General features: G+C 38.9%; 1 protein-coding gene across 1 annotated transcript in view; it reads left to right on the forward strand.

Moving 5' to 3' along the window:
• LOC122806753 (hydroxylysine kinase-like) overlaps nt 1–27,200 on the forward strand; it is a 272,613-nt gene that overhangs the window by 10,628 nt on the left and 234,785 nt on the right. The window contains exon 2 of the mRNA XM_044077443.1: nt 3,737–4,125. Coding sequence (XP_043933378.1) covers nt 3,786–4,125 — 340 coding nt within the window. The 5' untranslated portion in view covers nt 3,737–3,785. The remainder of the gene's footprint in view (nt 1–3,736; nt 4,126–27,200) is intronic.

The following is a 27,200-nucleotide window of genomic DNA, read 5'->3' on the forward strand; positions in this document are numbered from 1 at the left end:
ACACACATAATGCTCCTTTATTTATTTATTTATTTATACAGTTGTTAACTGGGTAAGCCCACTAGACACAAGTGTCCCTTTTCAGTTGCAACCCATGAGAATTATCTGGGTAAATGACTTGCTCAAAGTCACACAGCAGACAAATGAAGACAGAAGGATTCAAACCTTTACCCTTGAATACAGAAAACAACTAACAGTACAGAATTTTAATTCCTGTTATATGAAGCTACAGATGAGAAGCTATTGACTGTTTCTACAGTTCTTGAACAACAGTACTGTCCTTCTTTCATTAATCTGATCATTTCCACATACATTTTTGCACCAGCAATGCCCCTATATAAGAAATACATCGACACATATAAGTCTTAAAAGTATTTTATCAATGCATTGTTTCAGGAAATTGAAGTTTTTTCTTCTGATAATTTTTTGTAACTTCTGCATTAGATAAAGAAGCTCAGAGACAAAACAATTAGAAACTTGGTTAGCACTGCAACCAGTAAATGAGAATGGTTCAGCTAATCGATGCTAGTCCATCTGTTAAGCAAACTAATTAAATATACAGATGTACAACATCACTATGGTACTTTTAATTCAAACTGTTTATTATTACAACTAAAAAGTATTATACTGCACTGTTTATTCACCAGCATAAAATAACAAAGAACAAATAGATCTTAAATAGTGGACTATGTGAAAAAAGCTTTTAGTTATGACTATTAAGTAGGAATAATACTCAACACCAAACGTACAGGGACAGGGATTCCTGCATTTTGTAAATACATACTCCATGGACCACATTGTCAATACACCAACCAGGGGTGCAAACATACTAGAAATGGACCTTAGTAATATGGGAGAGTGCTGCACACCTCCTAGTGCAATGTCTTCTCTGGTAAGTTCAAACCACAAAAGGGTCTTTGAAGTAAAAATAAAACCTGAAACCTAAACTAACCCAAGAATATTCAGGAACTACCAATTATTAAGCAGTGAGTTAAGTGATGTTAAAATTTCAAGCCCCCATAAACCCTGAGAACACTGCTGCCTATGTGGAACTGTTCACAGAAACCTTTTGCAAGCATGTTACTAGCTGCATAGAGGCAGCTGTACCCACCAGGAAGTACAAAACCAACTCAAGAAACAATCCACCTTACCGAAATCACATCAATAGGCTGTATAACAGAAGGAAGAAAATCATTGCAAAAATGTGGATGTGAAGCACCCAGCAGGATAAAATCACTCTCATCAAACAAAACAAATGGCTCATAGGAGAAATAAAGACTACCAAAGCCAAATTTTATGTAAGTTTGGCCTCCATTGTCACGGACAACCACTAAGCATTCTTTAGTTATGTCTGTAACCTCAAAGGTAATACACAAGTGTGTGTAGAGCTTATTGTTAATGAAGCCACCTATACTGAACCAGAAGATTTAGAAAAACCTACTGATCGACAAATTTAGCTCAGACTTTACCCCTCTCTCCCTCTCAACCTTCCCTCAGGAAATATATGTAAGTAAGTAATTACTAGGCTATTTGCCCTTGTGGACCATTTTAGCCTAGCCAATTTCCCCTTAGTGAGAATGAAACTTTGTACCCTTTGAATGTGAGATAGACACCTTAATCATTATGCCAACCCCCAACACTTCAAATATCACTCCCCCACTATCACTAGGGAACAGGTCCTTAATACTGTCTCTAAGGCCAAAAACACTACATCAGTGAGCCCAGACAGCATCCCAGGATGTCTTCTAAATAGCATGAAACATGACCTATCTGCCCCCCCTGGAATTGTAGCCGCCAAAGAGGCTTTGTGCCTCACAAATGGAGAACAGCAACAGTCATCCCTCTGCACAGAGATGGGCCATCTACAGACCCTGAAAACTACAGATCCATAAGTCTCATTAGTCTCATATTGCAAAGTCATGGAAAGAATTATCATGGAAATGATCAATAATGACACAGGGAATCTCCAGACACTGGACCCAACCCAACTTGATTTCGTCAAGGGCAGGTCATGTCTACTCAACCTGGTGGACTTCCTTGAGAAGGTCACCAAAGCAGTGGATGAGGGCAAAATGGTTCACACTGCCTACTTTGACTTGGCCAAGGCATTTGACACAATACCCCACTTGGGCATTGTTGACAAACTCAAGAAGTTGGGTATTAACCCTTATGTCACCCGGTGGTTAGCCAGCTGGCTCAAAGACAGGACCTAGGAAGTTAGAACTGGGGAGTCCACTTCTATAAAGTGGCCAGTCACAAGCATGATTCCCTCAGATATCAATCCTGGGACTGCTGTTTCTTGACATTTACTTTTCTGAAGTCAAGGCTAATGTCAAGTTGTGTCCAGTTGACTAAATTTACATATGATTGCAAATTAGGGGCAGTTATAGACTCCCCACCAGCACAAATGCTCTTCGGGAAGGACTGACACAGACAGGTAACTTGTGTCAGAGCCATGGACGAAAACTAAATGCCAATAAATGCATAACAGTATCCTTTGGGAAGTCATCCACCCCTGGTAACTATCATATTGACAACACACTCTGAGCTGACCCACTGGTTAGGGATTTGGGGGGACACATAGACAATACTCTAGTCTTTGACCATCACATGCCTACAACAGTGAGGAAACCATTATATTTTGTGAAACTTATAAAGAAAGGTATAGAATCTAAGGAAGTCATTGCTCATTCATCAGACCTGTCATTCAGTACAGTGCCCCCTTTGGCATGTACCTAACCAGGTATATCCAACAAATGGAACAACTAAAAGAATACAGGGTGTAAGCAACATGTCCTGTGCAGACCTCCTCAAGTCCCTTCCCCTGTATTCTGTCTCCCGACAGGCTGCTGAGGGGCGATCTATGCCTGGCCTACAACACACTGTCAGACCCCACCCTGATGAATTTCCTTCATATCTGCAAAACAAACAGCACCAGAATTACCAGTTCTAAAGAATTAAACCTTGCCTGTGATGTAAATAGGACTTGCTGGACAGACACGTATGTATCCCAGAGACTACCCCTTTTCTGAAACAGGCTTCCCATCAATGTGAAGCAGAGTTCCTCTCTAACACAATTTAAGAGTAACTTGGACAATTAGATGGGGAACAGGAAATCCATGACTTGTTTGGCACCTACATCCCTAATGGATGCATGCAGCCTGTAAATGGTTCATCTCTCAGGTCCCTGCTTGTAAATGTTTAATCTCCAAAGCCCCTGCTTACATTTGTCAAGAACTTGCCAGAGATTTGGGATGCATGGCTAGGCTTAAAAGACCCTTGTGATCTTTATCCTGGTAAATACCTTTGAACCTATCACTGTAGTTCTTTATTCAGGAACTGTATACTTTTATAATGACTGGACGCACACTTGTGTATGTTAAAAAAAATTGTTTTAATAAACATTTGACTTAATATATCTGTCTCAGAATTATTTATTTATTTATTTATTCAATCATTCATTCATTCGTAAGTATATATATCTGGCACCTAAGTTCAAGGATGTGCACATTATCAGACTGCATAACTGGAACAATCCCATGGATAAGTTCTGTTTTTGTAAAATTTCCACCGAGCTGATCAATCACATTCTGTGGCAGAATGTTTGCTTGTCAGTGCCCTTCTGTTTTTGTGCAGTTCTTAAATGCTAATGCTTCACAGATGTAAGTACTAGTGTATTCATACATTTTTGGCATGAGATAACTTATTTAATATATATATCACTCACTTTCCTTAGGTTTTTATCCTGCTGTAACTGCTCAGCTCTTCACCGTCACTCAAATTCAATGGATTTTGATGAGGATGATACAATTTTAAAGCCAGATCTTAAAAGTGGCCAAGTCATCCAGCTGATTGAAAAAATTTACGACTTGCATGTTATTGAGATCAGAGAACTTCCAAGTTACTGTGATCAAAACTTTTATATTAGAGTGCAGAAAAATGAAACATCACAGGCAATGACTACTGAGTATGTGGTAAAAATAATAAATTCTGCTGAAAGTCAGAAAAATGCTGATATGTTTGAAGTCCTACAAGAAATTATGAAGTTTCTGCATCTTAAAGGTTTTCCTACACCTTTGCCATTTCCAACTAAAAATGGTCAAAGCATGTCACTGGAATCAATTGGTAAGTAAGACACATACTGCTGATTTTGAAGAAAAATAACTGATAAATGGTTAAATGTCATTTTAATTGTTGACTGCAGTAAAGAAGTGAAGCAATAATTGAGTGCTTGACACAGTTACAGGTATTAAAAGCCAACTCCACAGTGATAGTAATGTGCACTGCATGATCATTATTGCCTAAAATGGCAGTACCTGTCATTATAGTTCAGTCACAATTCACTATCCTGAACATATTAGAGAATGTGTTACCCGATCCCCAAGCTGCTACAGAAGGATGAGTACCCTGAATGTCCCATCATGCATATGTCAACTGTCTTCCTGGGATTAGACAATGTTACATTCCTTCAGTAACTGTAAATAGCTTAAATATAGTAAAAATAAGTAAATAAATATAAATCAACATGATGTTATGATAATAAAGTTTCTTGAAGGCCAGTGGGATGTAAGCTTGGCAGTTATATCAATCGACCTAAATGCAAGCATGTGAACACACAGAAAAAACATATAATATCAATCTTTTATAGTATCAGCTTTCTCTATTTCATTTCCATGGGGAGATTGACCCTATCCTAACAAGTAAAGGCATAATGTAGCAACTGCTCCTAGATGAGACACTAAGCCACCAGAGGACACATAAACACACACACATATGCACACTCACTGACATGCGCCACATGAAAGGCACCTGCATGTTGATGCAAAAAAGGTGAGCCAAGCCAAGCACCATAATCAGAAAAAGCTAACCATCACCAACTTTTATTGTCCTTCTAATGTACATAATAACAATATAGTGCATGGAGCATGGTGATTACACTCAGATATTTGGAAAAAGACAAATCAGTTAAGCGCCACTATAGCACAAGACCCGATCTTAACAAATGTTAAGCTCCCACTGCTTAACTTGTTAAGGAAGAGATCAAGCTAGTTGGTCAAATCTGCCAGTACTGACCAGCAAAAGACAGTGGTAGAATAAACAACAGATTTGTTTCTGCCTGCTGTCCATACCGATAAAGTGTCTCTTACTTTTTCTCATAAACTTAGAAAGCAGATAGAATAACAGTATGTATATTCACTTCTGTTTTCTGAAAGATATAAAGTCAGAAACTAAAAATAATGCCATTATTTAGTGACTTCAGTCCTCAGTGATTTGTTCAAAAAACAAATATTTTATGAGGAACAGACCAAACATATAAGACAAAAAACAGGATATTCTCCACAAATCTGGACATTTGAGAGACATGGCAAGATGAGTGTAAACATAACATGAGAGATCTAGGTACACAGTTAGATAGATAGTAGCCTGAACTTTGACCACCATGTGTCCACAGTGGTGAGGAAGTCCTTATATATGGCACAACTTATAAGCAAAGGTATGGCATCCCGATCCCAGGAAGTTATAGTCCCTCTGTACTCTGCCTCATTGACCAGTAACTAAGTACAATGCACCATTTGGCATATACTTGACTAGACACTTAGAGCAGTCAGAGCAACGTCAGAGGTTCCTCCCAAAGTAAATACAGAGTGTAAACCATATGTCCAGTGGGGATAGACTAAAAGCTCTATACCTTTACTCCTACAAACTATTAAGGGGTGACCTAGATTAATTAAAAGCCCTATACGTTTACTCCTACAAACTATTAAGGGGTGACCTATGCCTGACCTACAAGGTACTCAATAATCCAGCCCTGATGGAGCTGCTACACATCTGCAAGTCAAACAAGACAAAAGTCACCTGATCTAGAGATCTAAACTTAGTCACCTACTGAAACAAAACATGCTGGACAGACAGATATGTGTCTCAGAGCTTGCCCTTTCTTTGAAATAGGCTTCCTATTCATATTAAGCAGAGTACTTCTGTGGCCCTCTTCAAACACAGGTTAGATCAATGGATGGGGAATTGCAAATTTGCACCTGGGGTAGTGCCTATGTCCCTTATGGACAGGGGCAGTCTGTAAGATACTCAATACATAGACATAAATCCATGCTAACCTCTTACCCCAATGACCATATATGTGGCAAAGTCGGGTTTTATTGTCTAGGCTTGTAAGGGCTCTTAAGCCATTAGCCTAGTAATCTATGAACCTATAAGGGACTGTTACACTGTCTCTCTTACAGTGCTTGCTAAGTGCTTTGAAAGCCAGCAAAACATATAGAGCTCTTTTTTTCCTGTAACTAGTAGTATATGGAGCAGATAAAGCTCCATGCACTACAAAGAATTATGATCAGGTTTCCGATCAGAACCTTTAATTATGTGTTCTCCATATGGATGCCAAGATTCACCTCAAATTTTTTGGCATCCATGTCTCAAACACATAATAAACAGGATATGATTGGCGACCCAATCTTAATCCTTTATATAGTGCTTCTCTCTGTTGAAGCACAGCATTAGAACATTTGTATAAAGTAAGATATTGTATAAAATTAAAATAAAAATTGTATTGTATAACATGAAAGGCAATGCCTGTTTAGTGACCCTAGTAGGCAGTAGCAGGGGTAAGGTAACACCCTCCTAGATATGACCATGATATTTACTGTGCAACTGAAGCAGCATGGGATGATCCCAAACTCCAGTAATAACAGAGACACCTGGATGAATAGGCTACCCTAATAACAAGTGCTACTAGACAAGACAGCAGAACAGACAAGTCTAGATCTCCTTCTGTTTGCTCACTCTGACCTATAAGGACTAGAAAATATCATCAGCTAAATGTCAGTGTTTCTGCTATGCTTTAGCAGTTTTGTGATTCTGATTTGTTTGCTAAAGTAACTGAATTAATGAATGCAAAAAGAAAGTGAAATTGGTGATCATTAGCAACATCACTTTCATCGGTCATTGCTAGACTTGTCCTCAGATACTATAACTAAAAGACTGAGATAACAAAGTGGCAAAATCACAACTTAAAAAAACTTTTAAAGCACACACTCTAAGTGCTGGACTTTAGACATCAAATGATATTAAGAAGGAACACTTCCTAAATGGTGAACCTGCAGTAGTGGTGCTGCGGTAGCGTTGTCACCTCACAGCAAGACGTTGTCGCGTTCTATTCTCAGCTAGAGCGTCTTCTGTGTGGAGGCATGCGTGAATGGGCGTGCCTTCGTTGAAGGTTGTGCGTCAGGGCTGGTAACTCGGCATGTAAAAATCAACTACTAATCATTAGTGGACCGGAGTTCTGCTGTGGCGACTCCTAACCAGGATAAGCCGAAAGACACAACAACAACTTCCTAAATGGTGAAGTGAAACCTTGACTGAGATGACACAGTTAGGCATTGTTAGTCAATTCCATTCCCAGCACTGGCTGAAGACACAAAGAAGCAATTGGCAAAGCAATTGGCAGCCAAAAGAAAAGAGTGCCAGCATCTTTTCTTAACTCAGAGTTGTTACAGAAAACCTCATAGACTAGCTGCAGTAGCAAAAACAAGGCATCAGAGGCACTCTGCCAGCTTCCAACTTCTGAAAAGTGACTCAGCAGATGGCACAGATAAACTCTTATTAGTTTGCAAGGCGAAGACAGAAAGATAAATATAATCATTATGCACCTTTGATGCCAGCCACAACCTACTCACTTGTCCACAGGACAACAAAAACAGATGGAAGGAGAGCTTCCAGCAACTTCTAAATGAAAAAAAAAAAACAGAGCTGTACTGTCCCATATACAGCCTGTGATGAAAGAGGAAGAAGAGCCCACACTAGAAAATGGCTCCAGAGGGTGCTCACAGCAGAATGGAGAGAAGGCGTATCCCAGATGACTGGAAAATAAGCATCCTATTTTTAGTGTGCAAGAGCAAAGGGTACATTCACAACTGTGGGCAGTACGCCAGCATAAGATTCCTGTCACACTGCATGAAAGTTCTGGAGACAGTTAAAAGCATTGTTAACATACCGTTTCACAGTCCGTTTAAGAAGGCACACATTCAGAAACCCAGTGTAGCTATTACAAAACATCTGCTTAGATAAAACAGACAGGTTAAAGACATTGAACTGCATTTTCAAAAGTGCAATTAAATGGTTTTACCTCAAATTACAATCCAGATACTTCCAGTTGAAAATCAAAGCCAGCACAGGAAAAAAAATGTATAAAAACATGTTATAGGAAAGATCTGATCACTCAGCTGCACATACTACATTGGTTTGACTCTAAATAGTCCCTCTTGAATTTGTTTCAAAGTGCAACATATTGTTGTTGTCTTTCGGCTTTTCCCAGTTAGGGGTTGCCACAGTGGAACTGCGGTCCGCTAATGATTGGCAGTAGATTTTGACGAACGCCGAGGTGCCTCCTCGACGTTCAACCTTCAATGAAGGCAAACCCATTTACGCATGTCTTTTGAACGCCCACCCAACCGTGGGGAGGATATGCAGACTCCACACAGAAGGCACACCCTGCACTCCAGCCGAGAATTGATCGGGAGAACCTCTTGCTGTGAGGCAACAACACTACCACTGCACCACCGCGGATGTCAACATATTACTTTATGCAAAGCAAAATTTCAGAAAACTATTGTACAGTTAAAAAGTGATAGACAATGCAAGATAAAATGGGTTTAGGGTGAGGTAAATAGATAAGTTCTGACAAAAAGACAGCGAAGAAAGTGATTGGAATAATGGGACATGCAAACAAATGATTTGTCAGGAGAAAGTGCAAATATTTATCAATGTATGTAAACAGCTGCCAAGTACCACCTTCACACATCCTTGGTCTAAGTAATGTGTGTACTTCTGCAGACATCACCTTAATATCATAAACAGCTGCTGGGTAGTTCTGATAAGTTTATTTATTTATTTGGCATTTGTTTACCAGGAAAGTCCGACTGGGTCAAGAGGTACCCATTTTCAGTGGACAGCCGGGGAGAAAAACTCCAGATACATATGGTTAACAGAATGAAAAACTGGACAGACATAATAAAGTCATAACATTCATGCACAAATATGAAAACAACACATTAGTTTGTAAGAATGAGAACTTAACCGACATAATAAAGCCATAAAATTCAAGAACAAAATTTGAAAAATGACACAGTTTTTCAGAATAAAAGCCCAACAGACACAATAAAGTCATAGTGTTCAAGCATAAATTATATGGAAAGCCTGGTAATAGAAAGATGCAGCATTATTTACATACTAGATGCTTATCATAACAATTATTAATATTCTAGAGGTCATGAAATGTGGTAACAGACTATACTGGTGAAGGTGTAAGATAGTATGAGTAGAGAAAGGTACGGTATGAAAGCGGGGATAGTAGGAATAGATGTGGAAAAGGGATAACTAACCTCAGGGGAGTATGCGTAGAGGAAGGGAGGGTAGGGTTAAGTTAGTATTGGGGATAGAGAGAGAGACTAGAGGTAGAAAAAGGTATAAGAGTATCTCAGCAAGGGTTCATACATGAGAAACTCCATGCTTTGTTAAAGTATTATTTTATAGAGGTTTTGAAGGAGTGCAGGTTAGTATAAGTTTTGATAGTTAAAGGGAGGGAGTGACATAGTTTTGTCACAGAGCAAGAGTAAAGGCTTAGGCCTGCAGTTTTGTTACAAGTTGTTAGGAGATGTTTGTCTTCAGATCTGAGATGTTTATTTGGGATACAAAAGTTGATTAATGGGCTAAGATCATGACAAGCTAGTGGGTTGGGGATGATTTTGTATGTCATAGTAAGTTGCACATATTGGAGATGGATGGGGAGTTCAAGCCACCTTAGGGAATGTAGGACTTTACAGTGATGAGTTAGAGGGATGTGTGTATGGCAAATTTGGCAATTTTGTCATAGCAGCTTTCTACTTTTTTTCCTTAGGGAGGTCTGTAAGTTAGTTAGAATTGGGGCCCCGTATAACAGTGAGGGTAAGAGGTAGGTCTTGGCCATGGTAATTTTGGTAGTTGCTGTGAGGAAGTTTTTATTCCTGTATAGCATGCCTAGTTTTTGGTGAGTTTTTTTTTATATACTGTTTTGTATGTGTAGATCAAACTTGAGTTTATCATCAGTTGTGACGACTAGTAGTTTGGTATGCTGAAACAATTCAATTTCAGTATTGTTGGCTGAAAATATTTTGAACTTTGTTTTGTTGGAGCTATGGAGTTTGAGGGTAAAGAGAAGCTTTGTTTTTTTTTTGGGGGGTTCAGTAGAAGTAAGCATTTTAGGAATAATGTCGGGAAATAGTACACATATACTAATATTGCAATGAAATCTAAATAATGGAAATAGGCAACATATAAAAAAAGGGCATGTGAATACCAGGATACAGTTTGATGATACAAAGTATGCATCTTGTGATGGAGAAGGTTATGAGAAAGCATTAATTCACTGGCAAGGTGGTGAATGTATGATCAAAGGATCTTGCGCTACTCTCAAACCTTAGGGCCTGTCTGAAGTGAAAACAAATCAGTACAGAATTCAAGAATATGTTGAACCTGAATAAAGATCTTGTTAATTGTAACCCTCAAGATTTTTGAAAGGCTGAATAGACTGCTGTGTATTTATGAGAAAAAAGGTTATGTATGTCAATGAGTCATTCAGTCAAACAGGTTATCAGCAGCAACTTGTGTTTTTTAACTTGGAGTTGCATAAATTGTTCTAGGGATTGATGTGGTCAATAACCTCTCTATGAGGTGTGTGTACGTATATATGAGAAAGCTTGCCACCTCATGCAAAAATAAATAAGATGATGATGATAATAATAATAATAATAATAATTATTATTATTATTATTATTATTATTATTATTATTATTAATAATAATAATATCAGCCATTCAGGTCCCATTTCTGTGCCTAGCCCTTGACCGTCCTCTGATGCATTCAAACCTGAGTGCTGTAGCACTCCATGTAGGCTCTAAGGGTCTATACTGCCGCAACAGTTTAAAAGTGTAAAAAAAACATTGGTTAACCAAACATGAGCACTGTAGTTGTCTGTGCAGGCAGAGTATAAACTGTAGTAACTGTTTGCTACAAAAAATATATCAAACTGTTGCTGCAGTTTATACCCTGCCTTCATGGAGAACTACAGCACTCAGGTTTTAGTTAAAAAAATATATTTTTTTAAATCATTTAAACTGTAGCAAACTGCTTGCTACAATGTAGTATATTGCTACAGTTTAGACCGCACTCAGAACACTACAGCACTCAGGTTTGACTGCAAAGCCAGTATTGTATTAAAGATCAAGATCAGCTGATCACAACCCCCCCCCCCCCAACACTTTGTGCCTGGGGCAGTTGGCCCTCTCTCACAACTCTAGCTAAGCTACAAAACCACACCACGGTTGAAATAGGAAATGTGTAAAACAAATAAAACCAATACAACAAAACATTCTGTTTCTTAATCACCAAACACTGAAAAAATTACACCAAATTCATAATTCACCAGTAGATACATGCAATACATTTTCAAACTAGTATGTTAAAAAAAGATAGAAAATACACTCAAAACTTAGTCATGTTCACTCATGATATTATAATACATTTACTGGCTCCTATCCATTAACATTACTAGTCACTGTTAGTCCATGTAGCTTTCCTAACATTTATGTATCACCATCATCCCTCTGTTAAATATCAACTATTTATTTTATTTCATGATCATTACGTTGTAAGTTTCATATGTGTATGTTGTTGTTTGTCTTTATGGCTTTTCCCAGTTAGGGGTCGCCACAGCGGAACTCTGGTCCGCTAATGATTGGCAGTAGATTTTTATGGTGCCAAGTCATATTTATATATATGTATATATATTTATATATATATATATATATTTATATATATATATATATATATATATATATATATATATATATATATATATATATATATATATATATATATATATATATATATATATATATATGTACATATGCATATATGTATATATATATATATATATATATATATATATATATATATATAGAATTTGAGTTGTTAAGAAATGTGTTGAAAAGAATTATGGCTTGTGGGTATTTTCAGTCTACACCACTAAACCTACGGGTTTATGCAAAAAGTACCCACCTATGTGTATATCTATCTATTTATCTATCTCTATAGATTGATAGATAGAAAAATTGATATATGTATAGATACAGATGTAGATATAGATATTGATAAAGTTATACATATGTGTGCATGTATCTATAACATATACATATTATAGACACACATGAACCCATATCTAATGCTAATAAAATTATGGATCCAATTCAGTCTTGAAAAATAGGGAATTAGATACAAAGAGTATATGGTCCTCTGGTCTGTCTAATGAATGAAGTATCTTGGATTATATAATAATGGAACTCACTTCAGACCTCATGACATCATTATTTGTCACAGCACTAACTCCTTACATATACAATATAACAAGACAATTAACTGATCATACCCTTTAAGGCAACTGCACTGGTTTATAGGTTCATTTAGGCAGTAAATCAGAAAGATCATTCAGAAGTCTAGACATAGAAAACTCAAACATCTAATAAGTAAATAAATCAGCTGATCAGAAAGAGTTATTTGCCAGTAGCATCAGCAAAGCCATTTTATCAAGAAGACAGACTTGAAGAAGACATTCTCCTCTTCTCTAACTTGCTACTCAAAACTTATACTCGGTACCAATAATTTATATCAATGATCTTCACACTGGGCAAAAACTTTTCCTCCAAACCACAGTTAACATTTTGTAGATTTATCTCCCTGGCTCCTAAAAGTGAGCATTACTGCAATGTCCTTCAAAACATAAAATGGCTTCCAATTAAACAAAGGTGCACCTTTCTCCAAGTCTCCCTCACCCATAAAGTCTAAAACTTACAGACCTTAACTTCCTTGCCAGCAAGTTAACTGAAAGATATACTGCCTATACTCTGATATCAGTTAGGAACAGACTTCATGGTACTGACCACAGATTCTTAACACTAACCCCTTTCATATGAGAATCTTTTCCCCGAAAGACAAGATGACTCTCTTCCTACATAGCCTTCCACACTATTTAAAAAAATGAATAATGAAACATACTATGCTCTATTAGTCTATCCATGAGGTCTCTACCCTTCCCTTTTCTCTCATCTTTCACACAATCCTTTCACCCTACTTTAATTTTCCATCTTTCTTTTTCCATTGTATACCTAAATGTATTTATTGAATTACTAAATGTTTATTAAGTATATTGCATTTTTTGGCAATTATGTAAAATATCTTTCAGTTTAGTTTTTCTTTTTATAGTTTTGATAGTTTGCTTGTAACACATTCTTCATTATTCATCAGTATGCATGCAGCCATTTGAAACCACTCCCTCATCTCTTTAAGTAAAGAGAGAGAGAGAGAAAAAGCACTTCACTGTTATAAGCTGAGTATTACATTGTAAGCAATTGGCTTATTACAAGTAGATCTCTGCCCTCCCCCCTTCTGTTGAAGAGCAAAATAAAAAATAAAAATTGGATGTTCATTCCACTGGCACAACCAGGTGGCCAGATGCATGACGTGTCGTTATGCGTGGTTATGGTTGAACAGTGACAATAGTGGCCCTGAGCAGTCATATTTCAGGGATTTAGGAGGCATCCTGGGATATTACTAGGGCCCATCAAACCTGTATTCTTGGTCTTAGAGAGAGCCTTTAACCATTGGAACATACTTTACTCTCATCCCCTTTTGTCTGATTATTTGGGAGAACGTTGTTACTTCTCCTACAGAAAGGGCAAAACACTTGGTTCATTATTTTCTCATTACAAAAAGACCAGTGACACGCAGGAACAATTTACACAGAGGACACTTACTAAACTCACAGGCATCTACCCATGTGGACATTGCAGTTTCTGTAGTTACATTTTCAAAACAACCAGTTTCACTAGCAAAAATACCGGATAAATATATGATATTAAGTTCTTTGGCAACTGTAGCTCTGACTGGATAATATATCTTGCAACATGTACATGCCAGGCATTTTACATTGGCCAAACATCCAGACAGTTCCGTATTAGGATTTCGGAACATCTAGGTGATATTAGAAATAAGAGATTGACCAATGCATTATACAGACACTCCATCAAGCATCAGACAGCCAAATTCTCTTTTGTTATTATTGACCATATCAAGGGAAATAGAACATTCAAAACGGGCTGGCATGAAATTTTAAATGCTAAAGAAAAAAGATGGATTATAAAACTTGGTGGTCTTTTTCCACCGGGATTAAATGACAAATTATAATTTAATCTAATTTTTGAGTTTACAGTATATGTATCAATATTTAACTTTTTGAAATATACCATTGGATCACTGATACAGCTGTATTCAGAAGCACTATATCTGACCAGTTTTTGGTATAAAATGTTTAATGATTCAACTTCATTATTTTTGTATTAAATGTCTAGTGATTCATGTTTTTGATACATATATGCACAATTATTATTTTGTCAGTTTTCAATCTGTCTATTTATTTTTAATCTTAACTTGAACATTTCGGAACACATGGTGTTTTGTTTAGAATTCTTTATTATATACACAGGAAGTGATGTCATATTACTCTTCTATGACAGTATATAAGACTGGAATCCACCATTATGGCTTAATGTACTACTGACGAAAGCCTTGTTGCTGAAACCGGTCTAGTTTCAGTTGGAATAAAGTTTGGTTTTGTTTGAATCCTCCAAGGTGCTGGCTCTTTCTTCTGTTTATCTACCTAACTCACTTGCCGTGCACCAGCCTAACCTGCTAGCTTCTTCTTGCTACAGAGAGCCTTTAATACCTGCTACTGATAGTTGGAGGGGTTAACTTAGATGGTATTTCCTGGGAACAGCTGGGGGTGGTGGGGTAAAGTTGGAGTTGAATTTGTCAGCCAGAAGAGTGTTATATCTTTCAGTTCCATGAACATGACTGCATTTACCAGCAGTTTGACACACTGTTATGTGCTGCCTTTGAGGTTTCAAATTTAGCCGAAGAAGTCTTTATGGCTGTCTTTGGCCTGGGGCACTATCTTTACCTCAGGATTTGCTTTGTTGGACTTAGTTAGTCCTCTTACTTGTGTATTTTGTTTGATGAGACAGTTTTTATCATTTGGTGTTACACTTCCTGATTTTAGCTATGACTTTTTTTCTTTTGTTGTACAACACAGGGTGATTTGTTTTTGTAAATTGGTTTTAGGCTTACTTCTGGTAGACATGGCTGTCTCTATGCAATCATCTCATTGTTGTACAGAGCATCTGTACATAATTATGCACAGGCTGATGTGTTTTCAGCATTTGGAGGGGCATGAAATTTTGGCAAGTTATCACTTAATAAAAGGTAGTTTGCCTAGTAGTAGTTCTTATTTGTGACAGGGTTTACTGGGATTGCAGAACTCATTTTTATTTTGAAGGAGACTACTTTGTGGTCTGACCTTACCAGAGAGAAAACAACATGGGTGTAGCAAGGTTCTCACATGTTTGTGAATACCAAATCCAATATTATTGTGCCTCTGGTAGGTATATACACTACCTGGTCCAGGGTGTTTGTGTTTAGAAAGTATAAGAATATAGGGGCCTGCACATTTGGGGTCACGTAGGAGTCCCAGTTAATAAAGGGATAATTAAAGTCCCCATGAGTATGGTGTCTGTTTGAATGGTAAGTGTCTCCAATAAGTCTAAATATGAGCTATAGGTTTCATGGGACATGCAGGGTGACCCATAGCTTCCTAGGATATGGTATGGCACTTTTCCATCGTAATCTGGATGTGCAGGAACTCTGGCATATCATCCTGTTTAATGAACTTGAGGTGTGCTTGCTGTTGATGTAGACTGAGACCCGTCCACCTTTAGCTCCTGCCTGTGTATTTTCTGGTCTAAATGTGTGGAAGGCACTGAAGCCTTGCATTGCCAGGATATTCTCTGCAGCTTTAAACCATGTCTTAATAACTGCACAGATATCTGCATTCTCGAGAGCTTTTGTTTGGACTCCTGACATTGAACAGTAACACCTTTAGATTTCCTTGGGTAGATTTTGCTATTTTGGAAGCTTAGTCAATTTGGCATTGCATAAAAAAAACTCCAAGGTGGAGGACAATGTTTTATCCAATATTCAAAAGCCTAGAGTGGACAGGTATAGACTATCCTTGGCAAAGTAATAGGGCTTGTTAACCATGTCCTCCCAATCTGACAAATGTTGTACTTCCCTAGAATGACACCAGAGACTAAGCCAGTTATTAAAGTCAATCATCTTCTGTTCATATTGTGGCATCATCCTTAGTGAAGGTAGAATTCTGCTTAATGCTAGGCACATACCAGCCTTTGCCATATAGTCCAAGTTCCATAATGTCTCTACTCATATTGTCTAGGGGTTACATCTACATGGACTATGACTGACTCATACTGGTACCGGCAGTGGGTCTATATTTTGTATTTGAATGAGCAAAAACGCGAATACCCTTTCATCGACACATATGTGTCGAACTCACAGGTAAGCGAATGGCCACATCATCGGTTGTCCGTTGTAAATCTGCCCATTTCCCCACTATAGTGTGATCTCAGAATTAGTGTATTTAGTCAGGGAGTGTGTAGTTGGCCTACCAAATTTTTTCCTTGGAAAAAATTAGCAATGTGGCCGTTCGCTTATCTGTGAGTTCGACACATATGTGTCGATGAAAGAGTATTTGCATTTTAGTTTGTTTGAATTCATAATATAGACCCCCTGCAGTGCAATGACTTGAGTGTGTGCATAACTTGGTAGATCCTGACCTCTGATAAGCAACTGACCATTATTTTCTCCTCGTTCAGCCTGGTGAATGGGGCATCAGTATGTCAAACAATAGAGTTCTGTATGACTAGAATTCTGGGTAATGCATGTCTTGCCTTATCGGCTTGGTAGTTGAGGCTCCATTGGATGTGGCTGTATATGCAGTGTTAGGTGCTGTCAATGTTGTGCTTTTAAGTTTATAATTTTTGCAGGTGGAACTTCTGACAGATGTTTGGGGTTTGGGAAAATTGAATTTAAATGCATTAGCATAAGTAGGTCTAAGTGTGAGGTGCATATTATGTGTGGTGGGTGTAGCGTGTGTATTTCTGACAACCAGATTGCTATTTTGAGGGCTTGTACATGAGAGTTTTGTCTCCAGAGACATTGCATATATACATCTCCCACATACTGTGTTTGTTCCAATGAGGAGTAAATGGTTGTCAGTGAACATTACACATTTGTTACATTGTCTCAAGACATCCATATCCACCAAACTGGCTGCAGAGAAGTTGGGAAAGTGCATATTCTTGATGGCAGGTCCTTTATTGGGTGAGCCGTAAGGGGGGGGGTGAACAAGGGGTTATTAATGGGATGGCTAAGGGTGCATTTGGGATAAGAGACTAGACTAGGTTATGTAATACTAAATTCAAGGGGCATTTCTCCTTAATGCTCTATGCTACCCAACTTGCAAAGTAGTTGCTCTACACTTACTTTGGTACTGGTACAGTTTTAGATGTATTTTTATAGCAAAAAAATTGGTTTCTAGTGTCTGTGTCTCTACAGGACACTACTGATCGCCACTTCATGATGATCAGTGGCATGCAAATGTATTGAATTTATAGAGGCATGTTAAATACAGGAAACTGTCTTCTAAGCGCTCTGGCCAATAAAACACCACAGTCTAGTTTCAAGTGAAAATGAAAGTTATATATTTACTATAACACTAGATCTGTGTTGTCTTCTTCCATTGAGTATATTGAATCTAACTGGATCTACAGCTGGCAAATTCCAGATCTTTGGATCCAAGACTCGGGTACCTTCCTTCTACCCATAATACCCATTCAGCCCTGATAACTCCATAGATTGTCTTCCAGCGACTGCCGCATCTTTGTAATAGGTTGCCAATTCATGTGATGCAGCGCACCTTTATGACACTGTTCAAAAGGAACCTGGACAAGCGGATGGGGCCCCATAAAATTTTACCAGGGATACAGCCAACAACCCTCCTGGACATGGGTAGTCATTATTAAATGCAATCCTAAGTATTGACTAGAGTATCTATGGTATTACATTGGAATGAAACAGCTAGGCTTGAAATGACCTCCAGGGTGATAGCCTAGTAACCTGTTGTAATCTTGTGAACGATGATCCTATTGGCTTTGCCTGCCTATGTAAGTGGCCCTGCTTATGTCACCCCAGCAAAAAAAAAAAATGGTCTGAAATGTCAGTAGACAATGCTTTAGAAAGGTCCAGTGTGGCCATTCGGGACCCAGTCAGGAGCCCAAGACAATTAATACATGGACAGAGGGAGGGCAAGCTGAGATGGACAGAAGAAGACAACATGGATCTATTTGTAATGGTGAATACATAACTTTCATATCAAATGTTGTCTTTTCCATCCATCTCAACTGTTGAGACAGAGTCCCCAGCTACCAGAAACCCTGGGAGGATTCAGGGAAGACTCAGGGAAGCATATTCTGGAAAATGGTGGAGCCAAATTAAGCCAGGGACCTAGACTGCAAGTCCAGCTTGTAGTGGAAAATAAATATGTGCAGTGTGGAAGAAGTGTCCGTAACATAAATATCACCAATAGCAACCTCAGAAAAGAAAGCTGTGTAAGTTGCAGCAGCCCTTGTAGAGTGAGCTTCAGCCTTGTGAGATAGAAATAATCCTTTGGCTTTATAAACAAAAGTAAATAAAATATCTCCCAATTTCATCTTAGAAAAGAGAGAAAATGGTCATTATTTCTAATATCCTTGGTATGGCGCAAATAGAATCATAATAAATGATCAACCAGCAGTAAATGCAAGGTTTACTCCTCTTTGCTTGAGAAATTTGGTAAGAAGACTTGCAAATTAATAGCCTTATTCAAGGCAGTCAGAAGCAATGTTGTTCCAAAGAGAAACATTATCTTTTCGGAACAGTAAATACAGAGGTTTAATTTCTGAAATCCTCCTTGCTGAGGTAACGGTCACCAGAAAGTGTCTTTTCCAAGAAAGAAATTTTAGTTTCACTGTAGCAAAAGGTTCAAAAGCCTTGAGTAAGACTGTAATATCCCAAGTTGGAACGAGGTCCCTTAAAGAATGTCATAGGAGAAAGGTACCCATTAAAAAGGCCTTAGAGTCCATAAGAGTGTGACCTTCCCTCACATGGAAATTGAAAAAAGCTGCCAGTTGAACCTTGATGGTAGAGCAGCTCCTGCATAAAATAAACTTGCCAAGAAATCCAAAATCAATAGTAACAGAGCTGAAAAGGGGTCTAGACCCTTGGGGTTGCCCAAATGGCACATCTCTTCCACTAGTTCTATAAACCTTAATAGTAGAAGAATTTTGAGATGATGACAATATATTGAGTACAGAGAAGGGAAGCTTAGGATTTCTGATCATCAATGGAATTTAAGAAACCAAGTGTTTAGCTTCTGGACTTTTAATTTCCAGATGAGGCTTGCTATACAAGTGAGAAATCAAATCTGGAATGGGTCCATCACTCAAGGAGGGTACAATAAATTAAGCCAGAGTGAAACTGGTTTTAAGAAGAGTGATAAGATAAGTGTATAGGAGACCTAGGGGGCCAAGTGTGGAGAAGACCAAACCTCTGTGATTCTTCCTCCTGTGGAAAAAGGGCAAATTAGCTTCTGCATTTGGTGTTGGATAGGGTAGCAAAACGGTCACGGTAAGGCTGACTCCAATGGCTGAAATCATAGCCAGCTGTAGGCACAGGTGAACTAGGCGACCGCATAGGCGCTGCTCTAGCAGGGGTGCTTTTCCAGTATTTATTTGGTGTAGGTAGACCAGGAATGGGGCACCAGGTGGTGTGGGGGGGTGCTGTGGAGCCATTTTGCTTAGGGCACCAGTTGACCTAAGGCCGCTCCTACTGAAGATCTTGGTAGCCACAAATTGATTGAGAGACCACCCATGAGGCAGAAGAATAGGCTTGCTCACTAATACTCTGGATCTTCCTGGGATATGCATTGCAGTTAGACTAAGCCCTCATGGCTTCCTAACATAAAGAATATGAGCAGGTCCCTCCTTGTTTTTTGATGTACTAGACCACTGTCTGTCTGATCTGCAGTTACATCTCTGTGGAGGTAGTTCTGGAAGGCCTGAAGTGTGGGAAGCGTCCATGGTTACGAGGGATACTGGGGAAGAGAGGATAAAGAGGCAGCTTAGACATACAAGAGGAGAACTTAGCCATCACTGAACATGCTGTCTGCAGTTTTTCATGAGACTGACTGGGAAGCACATGCGTTAATGAAGCATACAACTTTGTACCGACATGGTCCACTGTAACACCCTGATATGAAATCTGGCATGAGGATGAGAGTTAAGTAAGATGGCATAGAACCCAAGATGGATCTCTTCAAGGGTTTTGGGTTCAACAAAACCACAAAGATTTGCCGGTGTAGAGTAATTATTCTGGATTCAGAAAGTTTAAGTATTTGAAAGATGGTGTCCTATAAATTCTATTGTTTGTACAGGAGTCAATTCGGACTTTTCCAGGTTGACCATGATCCCTAGGTGAAGTCATAACTGTAGAAAGGAGTCTCTGGCTCAAAATAGTAGATTTCTCATAGTAATCACCCATTACCAACAGTTCAAAAAATAGATGCTAGAAAACTGGATATAGTGGTCCATGAAAAGAAGACAAAGGTAGCATTGATCATTGAAATCGCCACACCCAGTGGCTACAGTGTGTTGTGTACAGAGAGATACAAAGTCATAAAATATCAGGATCTGCAGGCAGAAACGAGAACAATGTGAAAGAAATATACCCAGACAGTTTTAATAGTAGTAGGAGCAATGGGCATTATAAAAATAATCTACAATCTTATTTAGATATGTTACCAATCCATGTAACCCTGTATGAACTGCAGAAGGAGTCATTACTGGGCACATTGCGGGTGCTGTGAAGAGCACTTTTGGCTGACATCAAAAACTGAAACAATACTAACTGCATGAACTTTAATCGTACTTTGACTTAGGAATAGGGTCCATTTCCATCATGATATTAGAAACCCAAAAGATTTGGAGAAATTATACAGTGTAGCAGTTATAAGCCAGTCATCTAGTTATGGGAACACACAGAACCCTTGCATTTCATAACCACTGCCATATATTTGGTGAACATCCAGAGGGCTATGATGAGACTGAAAGGCAGTGCCTTGAACTGAAAGCGACTGGCTTCCAGATGAAATTTAGGGAACTGGACTACCTGTCTATCTTTATATGATAGTAGGTCCACCAGGTATATCCAGTCATCCTGCCTCAGATGAGGTAAAATTGACTGAACCATCCATAATTTTATCTGTTTCACAAACTGGCTTAGGTGATTGAGAAACATGATAGGTCTGAGATACCTGTTTTTCTTTGTCACCAAAAAGAATCTCAAGTAGACTCCAGATCCTTGATAGTGTGGTGGGACTTCCTGGAGAGTTTGTTTGTCTAGCAGTTTTTCAGTTTCTTGAGCTGCTGCATTCATCTGAGGAGGTGGAACATTGGGAAGCTTTCGTTGTGACTTTTGCTTTTGGCAAATAAAGGAAATAATACAGCCTCTGAATACTACTCTGCACGCAGGAATTATGACTGATGACTAACTAGGCATGAGGCTGTGGAGACAATGACCCTGAATCCCTCCAGAGTGCATCAGCTGGGGAAACTTTCAGGAGCACTGGAAGGGTTTGTAAACAAATTAGCCTCAAAACCTTAGGTTCTGTGAACGACCACTGCCTTAAGGGCAACTTCCATTGTTGTTTTGTTCCTCTCTCTGCCCATAGGGAGGTCTATCTCCAGAAGTGTCATGTGCAAAACCCTGAGACTTTTGGAACCATAGCCTCTTACCACCCTTTTGTTTCCAGGAGAAGGTCCTTTGAGGGGTGGAGAAGTAGATGCCAATGGCAGACTTGGTTTTGCCATCTTGTTCAGTTCTATTTAGTGTATCCTTTACTTTGAGCCCAAAGAGGATGGACCAATCAAAGGAGGCATTCAAACAGGATATCTTGAAATACTCCATGAAATTGTAGAGATACAGTCAGGCATGTCATTGTTAAGCAACGTCAGTGTCTGCTGCTCTAGATGTGCCATCCACTGCATTGGATAAAAAGTGCATAGATACATTAAATGTAGACTGAAGGGTCACCAACTGGAAGTCCACCATTTTATGGGACTCTGCATTCATGGTTCTAGAGTGGGACTTGGATAATTCCTTGGACAGGTCCTATTGAAATCTTATCAGCTTTATTAGGTAGTTCAGAACCTATAATGCAAACATTACTGAAGCATAAGTCTGCTTTCAAAATCTGTCCAAAGCCCAGGATTTTATGTTTGGGGGATGGATAGAATAGCTGTCCTCTGGTAGCTTTTTCTTAGTGGCCTCCTTCACCACAATGGCATCTACTGTGGACAGCTTGCTCCAGTGAGGTCTGTCTCAAGGAGAAACTAAGATTTTATCAGGCTTATGAGGTATGGTCTCCACTATGTCCAGCTCCTTACATGCCTGTTGTAAAACAGGGTCATTAAACTCATCACATGGGGGGACCACCCAGGAAATAGATGGGCCAGTTCCAAAGACCTCAAGAAATACTGAATCCTCTTGGTAAGGGGTCATTGGTGGAACATTCCCCCCTTTGCAAAGTAACTACAGGAAGTCCCTAAATGAGTCTTCTTCTGGGAGGGGTGTCCTTGGAGATTCTCCACTTCAATGAAATTGGTATCTTCAGTGAGAGGCTCCTGAGGGCAGTCCAAATTCCTACTTTTACATGAGTACTTCTAGGGCTGTTCTACACCAGAAGGGCCTGGGGAAGACTGGAAAGCTGAATGGGAGCACATCTCACAAGCTTTGTTGAAGCCTAAAGGAGCTGGCTGTCCTTGAGGAACAGAATGATGTGGAGTAGGAGTGGCAGAGATAAGAGGGGAGCAGGATGGATCTGAGTGTGGACAGGATATCTAACCTCTGGACAGTGAGAGAACCCTTTAAAATGCATCTAAAGCTGAAGACAAAGTCAGTCCAGAAGGAGTTCTCTTGGGATCTGAGGAACCTGACAAGAGACCCCCTTGACATTTAACCTGGCTCAGTTCCAAGGCTTACATATGCACCAAGCTTTCCAGCACTGATGCACTGAGAGGAAGGGACAGATTTGAATGTCTGAGTCAATTCTGACTGTTATGCACCAACATCGACCTCTTGGCTCTGGATCTCTTTGAGATTTAATGCTGTCAGATTCAAATGGGTAAGGGCACTGTCAGAGACGGAGATGACCAGACTACTGGCTCTGACAAAAGCATCCCACTGGGAATGCTCATTTCCAAAATAACTTGACCTGAAGATTGAATCGAGGAAGGAAAACTGATGTGGGGTGGAAGGGGCCAGTCCCAACACTACCAGAGTGGAAGAAGCGGGAAGGATCCCAATCTGAATCTGGGTATTCAGGAACTTCTGAATAATCCTGTTCACATCTATTTCATACAGGCTCCTCAATGACAGTACTGACCTAAGTGAAGAGGCCATTGAAAGTAGTAAAAGGAGGTCTGGTGGAAGGACATCTGTGTCTACAACATTGTCCATCCGAGCCAAGATGTGGCTGGATCCAGGGAGAATCTTGGTTCAATGAGTAAAAGAAGAATAGGCAAATGGTTCTGACTATGCCGTGAGAGGAAGACCAGATCCAATGGCTTGGAAGGTTTTGGAGCTGGAACCACAGCCCCTGCAGGGTCCGAAGACCTTTTTCTCAAACTCTTTTCCCAAGATCTGACTATATCTTTCTCCCATCTCACTTTCTGTCCCTCTATCCTTTTCCTTCTCTTTCTCTTTTGTCTTTTCTTCCTTTCACTTCTCTGTGGTTCTGTTGCCAAGGGAGAACCAGAAAAGGAAAGGCTGATCCCCCTGCTTTGACTAGAAGAAGGCCTTTTAGAACTAATTTAGACCTGCTGTTAGTAAGGGCCCTTAGCCTGAAGGCAGAACACAACTGACAATCCTTGTCATGATGTGAAGCACTTAAACAATACACACACTTAGAATGTGGATCTTGAAGGGGAATTTTGTATCCACAAACAGAACAATTTTTTAAAAAAACACAAAGCCTTCTTGGACATTGAAGTTTCAACAATAGTAATAGCAAAAACAAGTTTGCAGCAAAAATGCAATAAGTACCTACCTGCGTGTAACACTACCACGAATAACTATCGTATCAACAGTACAACAAGCACCAAGCTTTGAATACAACTGTCTGAACAAAATATGAAAAAAAAATCACTTAACTCCAATTTCTATCAGCAAAAAAGCCCTGAGCCTTGAGATCGCATCTGACTGGAATGAGTGGCAAATGAAATCTGTGGAGTTATCAGGGGTAAGGTGCAATTGTGGGTAAAGGGGAGAAGTCTGACCCTTGGATCCAAAGGTCTGAAATTTTCTGGCTTCGGTTCCGATTGGATCCAGTAGACCCAAAATCAAGAACAAAAAACTCCAACCAGTGGAAATGCTGACCAGATCTATAGTAGATTATTCAAAAAGCAATAAAACCACAAAGCTCTTAGGCACATCTAGTGTAATCACATCTCCATTAAAACAGATTCAAACTAAAACCATGTGACACAGCCCCACAAAAAAATAGAATCAATCAATTATTTAAATATGATAAAAATAAGGAAATCAGCATCTAAAAGTATCATAAAAGCATTTCACCTAACCTAAAATGTAATGGCACAGTGGTGTAGTGGTCATCGTTGTTGTCTCACAAGAGGTTCTCCAGTTCAATTCCTGACTTCAACAAATGTTAAATAACAAAATACTAAATAAAAAAAAAAAGCTTGACTAAATATAACACATTAAAAATATCTAAAACCCATTATCAATGTAGAGGTATTTGACAGAACTCCTTAACCTCATATGAAACCTTATATAATATAATAACCATATATAATACAAAAGAAAAATATCTTCATTATGAATTGTACAGCCAGCCTAGTACTTCTGTTACTCATTCATTATTACTCATTCATTACTTGATTGATTAAATATAATTGGAACTAATTGTTGACAATGACTGTTTTTAATATAAAAGAAGTGATATGAACATGATTTATTGATTCTGAAGAGGTCTCCGGTGGGAGTCGAAAGCGCTAAATCCATTCTTTCACTGTGTGTTATATTGGACTGTGTTATAATAAAAGAACTTATTCGTTTTGAGCCATCGATGGTGATTATTGCTACAAGTACTACATTTATGGTGGAGTTATTGGAGGTGTTTTAACGAATTATATATTGGGGAAGACAGCCTTTATTGCAACCGAACCTACTTCCTCATATGAAACCTTTCGGCTGGATGAATAAAATGCTGCTGGCAGCATGTGTGTAACTTGAGTGGTTGCTGAGATATTGTAAGTTGTTTGCAAAATATTACAAGCATAATAGTTATTGTGTTTATTGTGACTCATAACATTCAATTTAAGACCTAGAATCTAAAGAATACTACCACTATAAATAGTTTGTGCTGAAGGGTTTGCCATTTATACTGGTTCCAGAGATATGAACGTTTGCTTGAGATGTGAGGACATAATTTGATCCCATCAAAAGGCTTAGGCTCCACCCATTAGAAGTTACAGTGCAAACTTCCTGAGCTACACTGGAGTGAATGAGCTAAGACACCTTGTATTAACAACTGAACATGAAATCAGTACTCTGAGCCATGTCTGGAGATTAAAGCCAGGGCTACCCACATTCTGTGCAGTTGTCACTGTCACTGGAATAACAAGGACTCCTTGAAGGACTAGTGATCTATGCTACAGTAGGACACACCAGTGTGATGCTGTTGTCATGCAAGCCTTCATTTACATGGGAACAATTTTGGCTGACCGGAACCACTGTCTCTCTCCCACCAGTTTGAGTGAGTTGGTGTAAGATGCTCACTCCCACCTTCTCCTGCCTGGCTGTTTCAGTAGTGCAGAAAACTTAAAATGTAATAGGCAGTTAGACATGCCTTTTATCATAACAACACTGTACTTGTCCGTATGCACCATGTCACTCTAGGTGCATTTTGTGCACGTCCCTTTCCATAGAACCATAGTTATTTACCTGATGTTGCTCTGTTGCTAGTGTTTGGGCATACAGTGCATGCCTAGGTCTTTATGGACCCAGATATATCTCCCCAGGATCCTCACTGCCATCTTTGTCCTCCTACTGATGTTTCTGTTATGGTACATGGGGTTATGGTGGCAGCACTGTAGCTGTCTGGGGTGACCCATCATGCTTTACTGTGTGAGGTTCTGTAGAATGGAGCACATAGTGTCCATTCAAGATGTTTTCCCTGACATGCACTAGAAGGCAGTTCCAGATGTGTTTAGTCATGGGAATCATTATTTCATTATATTAAAAGATTTAGTTGATGACAACTTCATCTGTCCATGGGCTTCATTGGTTCTTTCATCTGTTTTATTGTGTGAGTTACATGCTTATACTGTGCATCTAGTTCCTGTGTGTCTTTACTTAATTAACTGGTGTCCATTTGGGAAAACCCTATTTGCAAATAGTTGGCATAATGTGTACATTCTCCAAAGTGTGCATCATTCATACTGTTGTAGTATCAGATTTAAAAAAGAAAAAAAAATCTCTGCTGTGATCCAATCTGCAGGACAGCCAACCCGGCAATTAGTGGATTAACATGCATTATTTTTTACATATGTATTCGCTTCAACACCTGCTGGAGCCTTAACAATAATAATAATAATTATAATAATAATAATAATGTGAATGCAGACAATAGCACCCAGGATGTTGATAATTTGGGAACAGGCTTTCATTATCCCATGACAGTCACAGATGTTCCAGACAGACAAATATGGCTCACCACTGGACTGCACAGGATCGTGAGGAATGTACCAGTTAAGAGGAGTTTGCAGTCTGGTTCACACTAACAGTACCATCTACATGCTGCTGGAATGTGCTAGTATGTCCAGTGTCAGGCATGCTTTCATTACCAATTGATTTGCCGGGTCTATATTAGAACATGGAAGTTTCAGGTCTTCGAATGTTCTAATATCGACACCTAGTAACCGAAAACCGGTAAGACCGAAAATTTAGAACATCGAATTTTTTCCTAGGGAAAAAATTTGCTGTTCCAAAACACATACACACAACACAAACACACCAAATACATAGCAATCCACACACATACACCTAAAATCTTACATCTAAACCTACACTAA

This window comes from Protopterus annectens, chromosome 7.part0 (genome assembly GCF_019279795.1).
Source record: "Protopterus annectens isolate FY-2018-M chromosome 7.part0, PAN1.0, whole genome shotgun sequence".
Lineage (NCBI taxonomy): Eukaryota > Metazoa > Chordata > Ceratodontiformes > Protopteridae > Protopterus > Protopterus annectens.